The sequence below is a fragment of the Panicum virgatum genome, chromosome 9N (genome assembly GCF_016808335.1).
Source record: "Panicum virgatum strain AP13 chromosome 9N, P.virgatum_v5, whole genome shotgun sequence".
NCBI lineage: Eukaryota > Viridiplantae > Streptophyta > Magnoliopsida > Poales > Poaceae > Panicum > Panicum virgatum.
The window spans coordinates 56071730-56090086 of record NC_053153.1 but is presented as its reverse complement, the minus strand read 5'-3'; the positions used below and the strand labels follow the sequence as shown (position 1 = coordinate 56090086).

At 45.8% G+C, this 18357-nt stretch overlaps 1 protein-coding gene, 1 non-coding gene and 1 pseudogene across 2 annotated transcripts; all 3 read left to right on the top strand.

Annotated features, from left to right (window-relative positions):
- The first annotated feature begins 1118 nt into the window (after positions 1-1118).
- LOC120689143 lies at positions 1119-13802 on the top strand (annotated as a pseudogene).
- A 2333-nt stretch (positions 13803-16135) lies between these two features.
- LOC120692510 (probable glutathione S-transferase GSTU6) lies at positions 16136-17334 on the top strand. The gene has a single exon (XM_039975837.1). The coding sequence runs from the start codon at positions 16382-16384 to the stop codon at positions 17075-17077; it is 696 nt and encodes a 231-aa protein (XP_039831771.1). The 5' UTR covers positions 16136-16381; the 3' UTR covers positions 17078-17334.
- A 570-nt stretch (positions 17335-17904) lies between these two features.
- Positions 17905-17978, top strand: TRNAN-GUU. Its single transcript has one exon. It is a non-coding gene; the product is annotated as a tRNA-Asn (tRNA).
- The last annotated feature ends 379 nt before the right edge of the window (positions 17979-18357 follow it).

Genomic DNA, 18357 nt, shown 5'->3' with positions numbered 1-18357 from the left:
GAAGCAGGATCAACGGTGGACGGCGCACCAATTTTGAAGCAGGATCAACGGTGGAGAGCTTGCCTGCACGAGCCGGCACGGTCGGAAAAACCACACTCTGAGTCTGGTGAGAGCTACCCCTACGCACAAGGCACGCAAAGACAGCTAAGGATGGCAACGGGTCGGGTTCGGATCGGGTGGAGTCTCCGTGCACCCAAAACCGAAACCCGAAATCGAAACCCGAACCCGAACCCGAAACCGATTCGGGTGGAAATCTATCACCAAAACCAAACCCGCGGATACCCGAAACCCGAATGGATACCCGAAACCCGAATGGATACCCAAAACCCGCAGATAAATATACACATATTCACATGAATAAACAAGATGCAACAAATAATAAATATTTTCATGACTCAACTTTCAATAAATTTAATAGTCTAAGTAAACAAATTATCATTAACATATTATAAAACATGAGTTTTAATTCCAAATAATTTATTTCGGATATCCATTGGATATCCACGGGTGGAAACCAAAACCCGAAACCGAACCCGAAACCGAACCCGAACCCGAACCTGAAAACCGTGGGCGAAAAACCAACACCAAACCCGAAACCCGAAAACCCGAAACCCGCGGATACCCGCACCGAACCCGATCCGCTGCCATCTCTAAAGACAGCCCATGCCGCAGAAGATCTGGTACGGTGGTTACCAGGGCCACACACTTTTGTGAACGAAAGCTGCATTATTATTAGTTGGCAGGCTCATTCATTTGATTCCTACGAACCGAAGGAATCCAATTTAGGTCCTTTTAGTTCGCGAAATTTTTTGAATTTAGATACTATTATTTGGTAATTAATATCCAATCATAAATTAATTAGGATTAAAAGATTCATCTCGTCATTTATAGTTGAACTGTGTAATTAGTTGTTTTTTCAACTGTATTTAATGCTCCATGTATGTATCCGAAGATTCGATGTGATGGGTATTGTAGAAAAAATTTTAGAAACTAAACAGAGCCTTAATTTAGTTTAATTTATGTCGAGCAAAATCTGCACACTAATTAAGCAGGCACCTGCATACTCTAAGCTAAAAAGCAGGCACCTAACGTGCAATCATGACGTCCCGAATGTCTGCGAGACTGCGAGTATTTGTAATCAGTTGCAACCACTCTCACAGGCTCTACTACATCCTCTCCACTGCTGCACAACATCCAGATAATAAATAGCCTGATAGATCGAGCTTGCACTGGGCGCTTGGCAATGGCCGCCAATGGAGGAGGTGGTGACCTGAAGCTGCTGGGCGTGTGGGACAGCCCCTACGTGAACCGGGTGCAGATCGTGCTCAACCTCAAGGGCCTCAGCTACGAGTACGTCGAGGAGGACCTCCTCCACAAGAGCGCGCTCCTCCTCGAGTCCAACCCCGTGCACGGGAAAGTCCCGTGCTTATCCACGGCGGCAGGCCGATCGCCGAGTCGCAGGTCATCGTCCAGTACCTCGACGAGGCCTTCGCCGGCGCCGGCGGCCCGTCCGTCCTCCCCGCCGACCCGTACCAGCGCGCCACCGCCCGCTTCTGGGCCGCCTTCGTCGACGATAAGGTACGCGCCACGCAAATCAACCCCGCAAGGCCGCAAGCACGCCGTGTGCGTGCAGGTGGAGCTCATCACCAGAGCTTGTGCGCGCAGGTGGGTTCGCCGTGGCACCCACCTGCCGGCAGCATGATTAATAAACGGAGCCCAGGTATAATGTCTGCTGGGCCTAAACCTGGATTTCGAAGACTCTTTGTTCATTGGATTTTGAGTTCTCAAGTCATCTTGTTGAAAATGTGTATCATTACTTGTTTCTATTGCAACGACAACACCAATGCGCACGTCTTACTTGATTCTATTACAAAGATTGCGCCAGTGCGCACATGCTTAACCCGTTCGGGTCGTTTTCATTAAGTTGGAGCTGTCAATATATAGTTTTTATCGAACACTTGCAGAGTATAATTCTAACATCTTTTTGAGGATTTCACCAAAACAATCACTGCTTAGAGCTCAAACATTTTCATTCTGAGTTTTTTTTAAAAAATCACTTCCCTGCCCCCCCCCCCACCCTAGATAGGAAAAGAGTATAGCCCAGCTCAATCAAAGGTTTATTATTACATAGTTCAAATGTTCCAAGGTCCAATAAGTACATAAATACATAATCAGTTACACATCAAGATACAGATCATCAAAAGAGGCTTTTAGTTCCTTATCCTCCACAGAATGTTGTGCTCTTGCATCACCAGCTTCCCAATTCTTGATGCAGGAGAGCATCTCCACCATTTTTGGAGCCAATCGGTAGCGGCGCTCTTTGATGATCCTGCCAGTAAGACTAAATGCACATTCTGAAGATATAGTCGACATATGCACTGACAAAACATCTTTTGCTAAGATTGAAAGAACTGGATAGGTGTGTTTATGCTCATGCCACCAATCCAAGATGTTGAAATCATCATCAAACTGGTTGACAGTGTCACTGTCCAAGTAGGAAGATAGTTCAGAAGCAATACCAAGAGAAGCACCACTTGCTGCTGCTTGCAACAATGCATTGGTAGAAGTTCTTCTAGATAGAGAGGATGGAGTGGGGGAAGAGTTACCAAAACTGGATGAACTAGCTCCAGCAGAACCAACACCATCACCAAAAATCTTACCCCGGGCAGTTTTTTCTTACCAGAACTCAATGGTTGTGAAAGTCTTTGCAATCTCACTGCACCAAACTTGTCATCATATTTGTTAAACATGGTAGAAAGTTCAGCTCCTACCTCAGTTAAATAAGGAGAGCAATCAGTACCAGTGAGGTTAGATAGTAGAACTAGAACTTTATTAAAACCCCTTACCTTAGCTCTAGGATCCATAATGAATGCAATTGAGTAAAGCATAGGTATGTCCCTCCAATACTTAAAAATTTATCTTTCATAGGAACAATCACTGATCTAAGCATTGCATCATTTTCATTTTTGTTTAGGTGTGCAGTAATTTCAATTATGTGATGCAATATTAATGAAGATGTAGGATCATATACAGCAGACAATGCACAAGTTGAATCATAGAAAAGCTCAAGAAATGTCAAGATGTGTTCAACAATATACCAGTGTGACTCTGACAATAGCATAGGCTCACTTGGTGCCCTATGGTAGTGTGTCTGGATAAACACACTAAAGCTTTGCTTACGAGGGATAAGATGGCTAAGCATGAGGTAGGTAGAGTTCCACCGCACATCCATGTCTAAACCAAATTTTCTTGGACGCTCAATGCAATATGTTTTGTAAGCTGTAATGCGCTGGTTAGAAGAATTCAACAAAGAGATTGCTGTTCTAAATGATTCTAGGTAAGCAAATATCCTCTTCAAGCCAGACTTCACAATAAGATTAATTATATGGCAAGCACATCTCTGATGCAAGAACAGAGTACCAATATAACGAGAAATTTTAGGAGATAAAATGTTCATAGCAGTAGTATTAGTAGATGCATTATCCAAAGTAACAGATACTACTTTTTCAGTTAAACCAAATTCATCCAACACAGCAAGCACACGCTCAGTAATGTTTTCACCACTCTGGGAAACATCAATGAGCCTCAGCCCTAAGATCTGCTTCTCTAATTGCCCGTCACTACTAACAAAATGAGCAACCACACTAAGATAATCTTCCTTAGCATTACCTAACCAAATGTCAGATGTGAAAGCAACAGATGAAGCTGTAGCTAAAATCTCCATAATTTTACTATGCTGATCAGCATAATACTTGACAAGATCTCTAGTGGTGGTTTGCCGTGAGACAGTAGCAAACCGAGGGTTAGTGGTAACTTTAATGTACTCTTCAAATGCTTCACAATCACCAAAACCCAGAGGAAGATCAAGTCTAGCAATCAAACGGCAAAGCTGAGTATGTGCAACCTCGAGACTGTACTCCCAGTGACCTACACTACCATCTGAGTTGAACTGAAGCAAGGACTGCGATGAACGAGACTTTTGCTTCCTAACAGAGCATGGTTTAATATGATGCTTCAGAGTTCTAGTGCCAAAAGTAGACAGAGCAACGTAGACCTTACCACAATGAAGACACTTAGCTTGGAATCGGATTCTCTTACCATCCACCACCTTGTAGATCTTCTCATACTCATCCCAGACATCAGAGGTGCATGGCCGGTTCCTCTTGTTTCCAGTGGCAGTGCTCTCGGTTTCATGCTCAGCACTAGCATTGGCACTGGCAGCAGCACCATCACCGTCACCATCACCATCACCAGCAAGGTCGATAGGCGCAGTGGCACTATGGCCAAAGAGCTCCTCCTGCCCCGTGAGGAGGTCTTATTCATCATCTCCAACCCCCCCCCCCCATCAACCGAATCTCATTGTTGATGGTCATGGAGTGGCTGTCATCCGCCATCACCAACGTCTTGTTCCTCAACGGCATTGAGGAAAGAAATCAACAAAGAAAATGCGAGCAATCAGAAAGAAATCAACAAGAAAAGAAATAAAGAAGAAGAAAGAGGAGGAGGGTGAACAAACCTGCATGTCCGGAGCACCAGAGTCGCTAATGAGGTCGAAGAAGTGCAAGTCCGGAGCACTAGATTTGCCGGTGAGCTCTGGTTCCTCAACGTACTAGGGTTAGGGTTAGAGTTTCGGGATGGAGGGACTAGCAGAAGATGGACAGGACATAGGAGCACAAGACTAGAAGAGGAAGAGTCGTGCCGTGCCGGGGAGGACAGCGGCGGCGAAGGACGGCTGGCCGGACAGGGAGAAGATGAGGTGCTCTAGATCTGGAAGAAGAGAGTGGACGAGGAGGAGAAAAGGTGTGCGAGAGGGGACGAAACAAGATGGCCGTGGCTGTAGGCCATCAGTGGCGATGGCCGGTGGCAGCGGAGGAGGCGGTGGCGGAGAGGAGGAGGCGAGGCGAGGCAAAAGAGGTGGAAGGCGAGGAGGAGGAGGAGGCGGATGACTCGAGAGGAGGTCGGAGGCGCAGGGTCAGGAGCGGGGGCTAGGGTTTGCCCCAGATAAGCGGCGTGGACGGGTAATATACCCCCGGGGCTCGGGGAGCCCAACGGCTAGTGGGCCGCGGGCCGCCGCTGCAACAATTAGTGTGCCCAAATTAGTAGGGTTGGATAGGGTCAAACCCATTAGTCGTGTTGAGTTAGGGTCAGCACTATGGGTTGAAGTTCAGGCCCAGGCACGACCCTATGCATCATGTCGGGTCGACGCTGATCTTATTGGTCGTGGGCTAGGCTGGGTTAGGGTAGCATTTTTTCGTATTGTGCCTAGTACTGCCCATTTAACCCAGCCCATCTGCCCATATCTAACGAAGAGCGTCTTGCGTGTGTTCGTCCGTGCCTGACTGGCTGCAGCTACTTTGCATAGGGTCAAACTCATTAGTCGTGTCGAGTCAGGGTCAGCACTATGGGTCAGAGTTCAGGCTCAGGTACGATCCTATGCATCGTGTCGAGTCGACACTGATCTTATTGGTCGTGGGCTGGACTGGGTTAGGATAGCATTAATTTTTTTGTATTGTGCCTAGTACTGCCCATTTAACCCAGCGCATCTGGCCATATGTAACGAAGAGCGTCTTGCGTGTGTTCGTCTGTGCCTGACTGGCTGCAGCTACTTTTCTCAGGACGAAAAGGTGCGGCTGCTATCTAATAGACCGACGACCATGCTGACAGCACCGATCAACACACCTCTATCACCTGAACAAAAAGGCATGCACCGGGAACGTTCCCGTCAAGATGGCCAGTCGGGACACGGATATACTCCGTAGCTAGTATTCCAATCATTCACAAATTAGTGGCTCATTGGGAACTTGGGATCCGCATCCATCACAAATTATTGAAGGCCCCATCTCACATTCACAGCTACATAAACAGAACCCACAACCCGAACCCCCAAACAGCTACACTACACACCGCTACGCTTTTCTGCAAACATCTTGCGTCTTGTCTGCTGCAGCTGCACGGCCCCAAAGTCCCAAGTCCAGACGCAAGAGCTGCAAAATTCATGGCGGGAGACGGCGAGCTCAAGCTGCTGGGGCTGTGGACGAGCCCGTTCGTCATCAGGGCGCGCCTCGCGCTCAACCTCAAGGGCCTGCGCTACGAGTACGTCGAGGAGGACGTCAGGAACAATAGCCAGCTCCTCCTCGCCTCCAACCCCGTGCACAAGAAGGTGTCCGTGCTCATCCACGGCGGCAAGCCGGTCGCCGAGTCGCAGGTCATCGTGCACTATGTCGACGAGGCCTTCCCCAGCAGCCCTTAGCTCCTCCCCGCCGACCCCTACGACCGTGCCACCGCCCGCTTCTGGGCCATGTACGTCGACGACAAGGTACTACCTTGCCTCGCCCAATGCGAATGCATCGCGCGATGCTGTTCGCCGGCGAGATGGACGAGAAGATGCACGCGCGACGCAGGCCATCGCGGCGCTCGAGACGCTGGAGGACGCGTTCCGAGACTGCTCCAGGGGGAAGCGCTACTTCGGCGGCGACAGCGCCGGTTACATTTTTTAGATAATGGAATTTTTCGGCCTCTACGGTTTAATGTACACAGCCTTTAATTATTATAATTTTTCCAGCTTCAAAAGCTGGAATAGCAGGAGAACCAAAAAAATTAAGCCTAACAGAGTCTATTATTATGCTTCCATTCATGACTCGCAAACATTTCTAAGGCTATTATCTCCAAAGAAGTGCTGATCTTCATGAACAGATCTTTTGTCGTCTCCTTATGCTGCAACAATGACCAAAATCGTAGCCAGTAGATCCCCCTGAAAATAACATACATAAAGAATGAATGTTTAACGTTATCAAAGATAATATTATTTCGACAATGCCATATTGCCCAACATAGAGCCGTTGTCCCTGTTAGAATAGTAAAGGCCTCTTGTGCATTAAAATTTTGAAGCCAATTCCCAAGCATGTGGGTTACCGATCTAGGTGGCGTTAAACCAGTAGCAACTTGGACAGTCCTCCAGATTACCTTGGCATGTTGGCAATCGAAAAAGAGGTGTTTGATTGTGTTGTTACAATTGCAATAGCTACACTTTTGACTGCCTTCCAGTTTTTTCTTCGAAGATTATCCTTGGCTAAAAGAACCCCTTTTGCAGATACCAAAGGAAGATCTTAATTTTTAGTGGAACTTTAAGTTTCCAAATAAATTTATGTCAGAAAGAAAAGTTATGGTTAGCTAGATGAAGGTACATCGAGCGAACCGTAAATTGTCCGCTCTTGTTTAAGTGCCAGCTAAAAGTATCCCTTCCTTGAGTCAAATTAAAGTTGGAGACTTGTGCTACTAGTCTTATCCATTCATCCAATTTTTCATCTACCAATGCTTTTCTAAAAGAAATGTTCAACGATGCTGAATTCATGACTTTTGACACTGTATCATGCGGATGGTGAGCGATGTTGTATATAGTGGGATAGATATCTTTGAATGGCTAGTTTGATGCCCATGTATCCTCCCAAAACCGCGTTTGTGTTCCATCCTTTATTTGAAAAGAACCATTAGCTAGGACCTCGTTTTTTATTTTCATGAGCCCTCTCCAAAAATGAGAGTCGCCCTGTTTGGGCTCAACCCGCGATAGAGATTTGGAGCTTAGGTATTTATTCCTAACCAATGTTTGCCACATCCCTTCACCATTAAGCAAATTTATTATCCATTTGCTTAATAAGGCTTTGTTCTGAAGATCAATATCTATAATGCCAAGACCTCCTTGATCCTTAAGGCGGCAAATGATGCCCCATTTTGCTAGGCGGTATTTCTTTTTATCTTTATAACCTTGCCAAAAGAATCTTGATCGATATTAATTAAGTTTCTTCAGTACCTCCTTTGGTATCTCAAAAAAGGACATCATAAACATGGGTAAACTGCTAAGCACCGAGTTTATAAGGATTAATCTACCTCCATACGACTAGTGCTTAGCCTTCCAACATGAGAGCTTCTTCTCGAAACACTCTTCGATCCTCCTCCAATCAATATTTTGGAGTTTTCTATGATGCATTGGGATCCCTAAATATCTAAAAGAGTATTTCCCCTGTGTTGCAACCAAAGAGCTCGATATATTCATCCTCGAATTCTTTCGCTTTACCATAGCAAAAGATTTCACTTTTGTGAAAATTTATTTTCAGACCAGATAATTGCTCAAAAATAGTACAATAATAATTTCATGTTTTTGGCTTGGTCCAAATCATGATACATGAAGAGGATGGTGTCATCTGCATATTGCAATATGGACAATCCATCCTCTAGCAGATGTGGGATGACCCCTCTTATCTGACCATCATCATTTGTCCTTTTAATTAGAATGGCAAGCAAATCCGCGATGATGTTGAATAAGATTGGTGACATTGGGTCACCTTGACGTAAACCCTTTTTGGTTTGGAAGTAGTGACCAATGTCGTCATTGACTTTGATCCCAACACTACCTCCAGAAACAAAACTTTCAATCCACCTGCACTATTTTGGTGAGAAACATTTCATTCTTAAGGTTTGTTGTAGAAAAGACCACTTGACTTTATCATAAGCCTTTTCAAAATCTATTTTGAAGACGACCCCGTCAAGTTTTTTCGTGTGTAATTCATGTATGGTCTCATGTAAAATGACCACACCCTCCATGATATTCCGACCTGGCATAAAGGCGGACTGACATGGATTTACAACTTGTTGAGCTACTCTATTTAATCTATTCGTGCCAGCCTTGGTAAAAATTTTAAAGCTAACATTGAGTAGACAGATCAGTCTATATTGTTGGATTTGCTTCGCATCACTAGTCTTTGGGAGCAAGGTAATTACTCCAAAATTAAGACTAAATAGCGACAAGCATTCCTCATGGAAATCTTTGAAAAGAGACATAAGATCTCCCTTACTTATTTCCCAAAAAACTTGATAGAATTCTGCAGGGAAACCATCTGGCACAGGGGCTTTGTTGTGTTCCATCTGAAACACAGCTTGCCTTACTTCTTCTTCAGTGAAGGGAGAAGTGAGCATAATATTCTCCTCAACACTAACTTGTGGTATGTCCTCTATCCGGCTTTCCACAAGTGAGAAGTTATTTGCCTCTGGTTGGCCGAAGAGGTTTTTGTAGTAGTTTGTAATATAATTTTTCAAATTGGTATCACCTACAATTATGCCATCCTCTTGTTCTAATCTGAAGATGTGTTGTTTGCGATGTTTGCCATTGGTAACCAAATGGAAAAAATGTGTGTTGTTATCTCCCTGTAACAGGGTTTTGACCTTAGCCCTTTCGTACCATTTTATCTCTTCCTCTCTTAATAAGTGAACTAGTCTTTCTTTAAGATAATGTTTCATGTGAATCTCATTATCAGATAGACTATTGCTTTCAGCCTTTTTATCTATGGCATCAAACAAAGAGATAAGTCATTGTTTTTCTTTTTTGTATGCGCCAGCTGTATGTTTGGCCCAACCCCTAAGATACTGTCTCAGGTGTCTAATTTTATTTTGCCACTTTTCTAAAGCGGTATTACCTCTGGTTTCATATTGCCATAATTTGGCAACCATATCGAAAAAACCATCACGGATCAACCATCCCCTCTCAAATTTGAAGGTTGGTTGTTTATTTTGATGTGTAGAAGAGCCAGTATTTAGGATGAGAGGTGTATGGTCCGATATGTTCCGATCTCTTGTCTGTACTGTTGCTAATGGAAATTTATCTTCCCATTTAGTACTAACTAGCACTCGGTCTAGTTTTTCATAAGTCGGATCATCTCCCGGACCGGCGCACGTGTACAAGTGATCGGACATGTCTATCTCCTTGAGGTCAAAAGCTTGAATGACCGCGTAAACAAATTCGGCCATTTAGTATCGAAAGTACATTTGCTCTTTTCATGCGGGTATCTCATTATATTGAAATCGCCACCAATGATATAAGTGCCTCACGTGAACATATGTGTGCCATCTCAGTTAGGAAGGCCTCCTTATTTTGTTGTTGAGCTGGCCCATAAACCGTGTATAGGTTGAATTTGAAGCCATCAGATTTATTTCGAAGAAGGAACTTCACATAAAAGTATCTTTCATCAATGGCTCCAATATTAAAAATACCCAAGTCCACACCCAATAAGATGTCACCGGAGCGCCCATGTGGAGCCATATTATGCCAAATAAAATCTCGGCCTCCACACAGATTTTTAAGTGTTGTGTCTCTAAAGTTATCTTGACCCGTTTCAGAAAGCGCAATGAAATTTATTTGCTCCTCTCTGACCATCTCTGCCAAATACCTATGTTTAGCCAAGTCTGCAAGACCTGTGCTATTCCAGAAAACTCCTTTCATGGAGTCGTATTTTTATGGGGTTTTTTGTTTTTTAGGAAGCCTTTTAATCTTTTTTGCAGAGTTGGACTTTTTCTTCCTTCAAACAGCACTAAGATCACTTAATATGTGATCATAGCCCTGCTCATGCAATTCCTCATTTATATCTCCACCAACATGGCAGAGGATGGCATCAAGTCTCTCCTCCTCCTCCTCATCACTATAATGTGTGATAAGTTTGGAGTTTTTTGTTTTATTATTATTATTATTCTTACTCTCTAACTTCTTCTTAGCTGTTACAACAAGTCTATCAACTTCTATTTTTTTATAGCTATGGTAGAAGATTTAACTAAGTTATCATCTCTACCTAGAGAAATACCTAGGTTGTTCATATTGCGAGAGATACGAGAATCTGGAAAAGATTGGAAGGATGAGTTACCTGGTGTTTCCAGATTTCGTGTTGCCGCCTGACGTTCAGTTTTCTTCATTGTGTGTTCATCGCACTTCGCAGAGGACCGGAGGCTTCGTCGCAGCGTCGAAGTCCCAGATGCCCCTGCATCTTTGTTCACTTCACCTTCATCTTTCCCTCCACTGGTGGCAGAGGAATGGGTACCGCAGAAGCAATGGCGGTGACTTTGATAGCCTGGAGTTCGGCTTCCACAGCACCCAGCTCTTCTCCGCCTGAAGCAAGTTCCAGACCGGCCGTCGGTGCCTTATCCGACAGGCCTGCCATACCGCCGGTTAGTGCACCTGCAGCCGCAACCGCCTCCGAAACCTGTGTATTTAAAACAGCCTCACCACTAGGCGGAACGCTCCTTGCGCTGCTTACTGGTGATGCATCAATCAGCAGTGATGATTCCGCAATGCCCAGATCACCCTCAACATCCTCCGCTATCACTCCTTCTGCATCCAGCATGCATAAGATTTTCGCCGGTGTAAATGCCACTGGTGTGGTTTCAGCTTCTCCTAGCATTGTGCTTGCTGCACTATTCACTGCGTCTGCAACTTGGGAATCACAAAGCACTGTCGTCGTACCCACAACATCAACGCCCACCATCAGTTCAGGATCATGCAGAACCGGTGTGCCTACAACATCCTCCGCTATCACAGTGCTCGCACACGCCTCCACATGACAAACCATTGTCTCCTGTGCTTCTACCTTCACCTTGCCGTCTGTCTGTCCCCCCGGCTTCTCAGTTTCATCAAGAGCAGCACATGTACCAAAGTCACCACCGAAAATTCGGCTTGAGGAACAACAACATCGCCGCTTGTCTCCACAATGTTGGCCTGCACAGGATCAGTCACAACCGGTGACAACGAGTTGGTCTTCTGACTGTGATCCTTGGCACTTGAACTGCTATGTTGCTCTCCATGCTGATCACCCGTTGCCTGCTCCTTTCCCTTATTTTCATCATTGTTTATATCTCGCATTTCTTGATCTTCCTGTTGTGCTTCATCATCACCAAGAAGATCATCGTCATCTAGATTGTCAGGATCAGAGTCTTTGATAATTTCCTCCAACTTAAAGTATATAGGATACATGCAGCTACCATCCGGCTTGTTGATCACAATGTCAGTCTCATCTGGAATGTTGTCGGCATCAAGCACAGCAACCAACAATCTGACAACCCCTGTGTTCCTCAAGTGATTCATGTCCACTTTGAGAGTAGCACCCAGGATAGAGCCAAGCCCAGAGGGGGAGAAAGGACCTGATCTCGTGAGGCACTCCATAGATATGCACCCACACCTTTGGTAGCTTCTTCTTTGGTTTAATCTCCTCGGACCATTCCTCAAAATACAGAAGACCTTCGTTGTTGTCTGTTGGAACCCTCTTAATTGCTGTCAACATGTCCAGTTCCACTTTAGATGGAAACGGGACAATGAATTCCTTTTTGCCATGCTCTGTAACAACCCACTCCCACTTCACTGGCAAGATACGAGCAAGTTCCTTTTTGAGAACATCAGCAGATACCTCCCCTTCTACAATGCGAACCAATGCCGTGGCCGTCATACGTTGAGGTGGAGCAGTGACCTTTGCACCATCAGTTGGTATATGAAAAAAACCCAATCCGTCCCCAGCGAGACCGCAGAATGTGGCTACCGGTTTTAGGACCGTGAAGTAACGGGCTATGGTGGGTGTAATGCTCCTCCAAACAAATGGTACAGCTTAGCACTTTCTTCTTCTTCTTCAGAGCAGGTTCATCCGCTTTTTGATTCGCCTCACTCGCTTCTGTGCCTCTTGCTGATTTTTTCCTCTGCGATCCACAGCACTTGGAGCGTCATGTCCCATGCTGTTGGAGTCACCTGCACCATACTCGTGGCCGCCGTCACCACGGCCTCCACCAGAACCACCCCGACCTCTGCCACGGCCAGCACCTCCACGGCCTCCAGGAGCCCAGCGCCACCGCGACCATCACGGCCACCGCCTCCTTGCCCACCGGCCGTATCTTGAACATCGCCACCGCGGCCGCGGCCGCGACCTCGCCCACGGTAGCCGCCGGCACCGCGAGCCCGGTTGTTCAGTTGGTGAAGCCCTTGATTACGTCCACCAGAACTCCTCCCCGCGCCACCGCCCGCCATGACTACCTCCGAGTATGTTCGACGATCTCCACCGGTTGTGCCAAGCCAGTTCCTAGGTTTCGATACCTGACTCCGCAGCCAGGCCAAACCGCACATTACCTGTCTCTGGGCTGGGCTTTGCTGTGACCCAGATGGCCCATTTGATTTCAAAAGTCGCATAGATTTCGGATCAGGAGATATTGATCCCGTTCCGGCAGGCTATGTTGCCGGGGTTGCTTCCCGGCGGCGTGACGCCGTAACACCGGTAGGATGTGATCTCCCAAAGTTTGTGCCGGCGTTACTCTCTTCTTGGGAAGGGGCCCCTTCCAGGGTTTCATCTGTGACCATGGCCACTGGATGCCAATCACCGGAGCAGGCTTCTTGTCTTCCGGCAGCCCTGCAGGTATAACTAGACGTACCTGTGTTCCAGCGGCCTGGTTCTCTGTGTCCAGCGAAGCAATTGTATCTGCACAAACAAGATTAGATACCTCTGCGATGCGTGGATCTTCATCATCACTATCGTAGTCCGCTGCCCAAAATTTGCCAGACAACGTGCCCAGCGATGAGTTTGCCTCTAAAATCTTCTCCCCCATGCGAATGTCACGTAGGGAATCCAAATCCGTATACGAATACGCTTGCTGCGCCGGATCCGCCGCCGTGACCTTCCTCAACGCTGCCATTGTTGCGGGCGCGAGGTGAACTCGCCGTCTCATCGGCGCCGTTAGCCTGCCGCGAGGCGATTCTTGATCATGGCTTTCGACTGGAGTTTGGTTTGAAACAGCGCCAGTTACATGGACGTCGTGCTCGGCGGCTACCTGGGGTGGTTCGGCGTGTTCCAGAGGATGATCGGCGTCAAGGTCCTGGATGCGGCCAGGACGCCGCTCCTGGCCGCGTGGGCGGAGCGGTTCGCCGCGGGTGACGCGGCCGAGCCGCCGAGGGTATCCTGCTGCAGGATGTCGACAAGGTCCTCGCGTTCCTCGAGGCGTTCTTCGCTTAATTACTAGGCGCCGGCACTCACCGTCCGTGTGCTTCATCTTGGTTGGTGTTGAACACCCACCAATCCACCATTTGGTTATTTGTTGCCTTTGCTGGGCTCTCAATCGAGATAAATGATTACCTCAAATTGATCGGGTTTCAAATATGGCCTACGAGCTTTCTTCTCTTCAAAGGTTGTAAACTAGACGTATGGCTCACGCATTTGCGCGGCAAGTATTGAAAGTTTAAAAATTTACATATCATTGTATTCTTACTATTTCTAAAAGATTATACTATTTGTTACCATACATTAGCCTGTTTATTATCGTAAATTATGGTTTATTATTAGTTAAAACAAATATAATCTACCTATAATAACAATTTATTTGTTGAGCTTTAATAATATTATGCATATAATTATTCTTGTTTTCTTTCTATTTTGATTGATTGTTGTTAGCTTTAGTTTTTATTAATATTATATGTTTGTAACTCATTCATAGCTAAATGATATTTTATATTTAACTTTTTGTAATGGCATTGGTGGGTGATTTTAATTAGGCACAAGAGTATTTTATGCTAAGTTTTATCATAATGACAGTGGTGAGTAATTTTTATTTTTCTATTTTTCTTCGATTAACGTGAGAATTTCTAGACTTTGAGAGCGAATGTGGAGGCTCCGTTTGTTGGCCAAATAATAAGATAATATATTAATGTAAAGGCGTCGACCTCTTTCTGATAATTTGTACACATTTGATTCAAATAAAAAAAGTTGCCTAATTTGCAGATGTGGATCACACATGTAAATGATATGATGATACACAACCTTGTAAAATATTTTATCCAAACTCGATTTCATTTGTGAGATATAAAAATAATAAATTTCTAACAAATCATCTGGACAGCTTTCTGGCTTGAAATTTGTTATTTTTATATCTCACAAATAAAATCGAGTTTGGACAAGATATTTTATAAAGTTGTGTATCATCGTATCATCTACATGTGTGATTTTTTTATGAATTTAGACAATTTTGTTGCCGTGGTTTGCACGGATTTTTTATGAAGTCGTGGTTTCCACCGGATATGTTCCAGTTTTAAAATTATCTTCTTTTCCATCTTATTTGGTGCAGAGTACATTGAGGAACCAAAGGGAGTCATGGTTCGTAAATCAAAAAATTCATAGAACATATGAAAGCCTGCGGCTCGGTTAGTAATGGAAATGGGCAGATGAGGTGACTCTCAAACCTTTTGTTTGAAGGTCATAGGTTACCTACTCAAAATAATGGCATGTTTGGAACGTAGGATTTAACCAGGAGCTTTTAACAATTAGTTCAAGATTGTACTAAGTCATATGGATATGGATCTTAAAAGCACCTATCCATTCAGAATTCCTCTTCTTTTTACTTTTTGAAAGCAGAGGTCCCTCTTCATGAACGAAGGATGTTTTTGAGACAATAAGATAAACGGAAAGGATGAACCATTTGCGCACTAGTGCATCGCTAATATTTTATTCAATGCTAACGAGCAGCAAAATGCTACTACATCCAGATTGGTAAAGGAATCGTTTCGGACATCGATATAGATTCTATAAACAATTTTGACCACTATATGTTTGTTATACAATATTTATAAAATATAGTAAATATATTTTTAAGAAACCATTTCAAGATAAACTTTTATATTTAAAACTCAACTCATAAAAATTTATTTATAATTAAAGTTTAATATATTTAATTTAAGAAAAACTCAAAATGATTTCTTTTACCAACACGAAGGGCAAGGCATAAAGGTCTCGTTTGGTTCACGCTGCACTATTTCATTCTACAAGAGAATCTTCTATGTATGAAATAGTAAATGAAGTCAATTTGTAAAAAAAATTTCAGGGATGAGTGTAATTTTTCGCGACAAATCTAATAACGGAAATTAATCGATAATTTGCTACAGTGATGCTACAGTAATCATCCTCTAATCGCGCGGTCAAATGTCTCATTAGATTCTTCAGAGTCACTAACACGGGGGTTCTGAAGTTGGTTTTGTAAAATGGCTTTGTTTGACACCGTAATTAACGGTCAAAATGACATTATTCACTAGCACGTTACAAACCAAACAGGACCAAGTGTTGTGGCCTGTAGCAAAGGAAAGGCAGGTGTGGTGTGGAGAGCATCTTGTCTTGGTCAACGAAAGGGCATCGAAGGCTCAAAGCGGTGGTGGCTGCTACTTTTCTTAGGACGAACAAGGTGTCGCTGTTGCTACTGACGACCATGCTGACGTCATTCTCGATCAACCGATCAACACCTACTCCATACCTGTATGCTGTATCAACTGACCGAAGACACTCTGCTCCGAGCAGAGCAGAACATGCCTGTCAAGGCGGCCAGGTACATGTCTCCGTGGAGACACACACCCGAGTCCAGAACGAAGCTTCCCTTGTGGCGCAAATGGCAGCAGCCAGTAGCTCACGTCTATAAAAGCCCAATGGCCTGACACCCTTTCAGACAGAACAGAGTAGCACACCACGACCTCAAACGCTCGACGCCCCATCGACCATCGTCCATCTCCTTAGACAGACTCGCAAGCTAATAAGCTAGCTAGAGCGGGGCGGCAATGGCGGGCGGCAGCGACCTGAAGGTGCTGGGCGTGTGGACGAGCCCGTTCGTGATCCGAGTCCGCATCGCGCTGAACCTGAAGGGCCTGGCGTACGAGTACGCCGAGGAGGACCTCGGCAACAAGAGCGCGCTCCTCCTCGGGTCCAACCCGGTGAACAAGAGCGTCCCCGTCCTCCTCCACGGCGGCCGCCCCGTGAACGAGTCCCAGGTCATCATCCAGTACATCGACGAGGTCTGGGCCGGGGCCGGGCCGGCCGTGCTGCCGCGCGACCCCTACGAGCGCGCGGTGGCGCGGTTCTGGGCGGCCTACGTGGACGACAAGGTGGGGTCCGCATGGACGGGGATGCTGTTCCGGTGCAGGAGCGAGGAGGAGAGGGCGGAGGCGGTGGCGCGCGCCGACGAGGCGCTCCGGACGCTGGAGGGCGCGCTCGGGGAGTGCTCCGGGGGGGAGCCCTTCTTCGGCGGCGACGGCATCGGGCTCGTGGACGTCGTGCTCGGCGGCTACCTCGGGTGGTTCGCGGCCATCGACAGGATCATCGGGCGCAGGCTGATCGACCCGGCCAGGACACCGCTGCTGGCCGCGTGGGAGCAGCGGTTCCGCGCCGCCGACGCGGCCAGGGGCGTCGTGCCGGACGACGTCGACAAGGTGCTCGCGTTCCTGCAGACCCTGCTCGCCATTGGATCGATGAAGTGAGCTCGGTCCGTCGTCTGTCAGCCCGGGGACAGTCGGTTCAGCATACCCTTTTTTCGGCTCAATAAACTGTGTGTGCTCGACGAATGCACAACACTACTTCTGTTGTAACGAGGGCTGTCTGTCTAAGCTGCTCGTAATTTGCATGTTTTTTTGCTCAATAAACAGCATCTTTCTTGCTCAATAAACTGTGTTCTAAACAAATGTACAACAGTGCTAGTGCTGTAACAAGCGATGTTTATGTTGCTTGTATTTTTTTTCCTCCCCTCCAGTGAGTGCTGAAGTGCTCAGTTCACAAATCTAGTGCGCAACAACCGCAAAAAATCCATGTGTATGTGGGCTTGGAGCCTTTAGTGACGGAAGTGCTGGCGCAATCGGGTTGTCTGGAAGGAACACCGAAGTGCACAGCGCCGTGGCGCCGAATTTCCAAGCCTTGATAAGAAAAGCCCTGGCCCTGCTGTCCACAAGACCACAACGCGGAAGACGCCGCGACCCGTGATTCGAGCAGATCAGGTTCTCCAGATTGCGAAGTTCCTATACTTGCTAGTCACGCACGCATAGTCCCCGTCACACTCAAACCACGAATCGCTCATCAGTCATCACGAACAGTTGGCACGTTCTCCTACTGAACCGAACAAACCGACCCAAACTCCAAGTGTCTAGTCACGCATGGCAGCAGCCGAGGAAGACGCCGAGGTGGCGGTGCTGGGCGCGTAGCTTTTTTTTTTGTGATTCTGGGCGCGTAGCTTCAGTCCGTTCGCCATCGACGTCTTGAAAGATAAATAGAAAATAGAAGCCTAGTAAAAGTATAATTAATTGCCACCACTAAAGCTGGAATAGCTCAGTTGGTTAGAGCGTGTGGCTGTTAACCACAAGGTCGGAGGTTCAAGCCCTCCTTCTAGCGTACTAGATTTTTTTTGAATTTTATTCCTTCAAAGCTCCAGAAAGCTCAAATCAACAAAATTCGTACTTTTTTTGAATTTTGTTCCTTCAAAATTCAAGAAAGCTCAAATCAACAAAATTAGTACTTTTGTGAAGTTTAGTTGGAACTGAGCTCACACAAATCATGAAACAGTCTTTTGAATTTTATTCCTTCAAAGCTCCAGAAAGCTCAAATCAACAAAATTAGTACTTTTTTTAATTTTATCCCTTCAAAATTCCAGAAAGCTCAAATCAACAAATTTTGTACTTTTGAAGTTTAGTTGGAACTGAGCTCACACAAATCATGAAACAGTCTTTTGAATTTTATTCCTTCAAAGCTCCAGAAAGCTCATATCAACAAA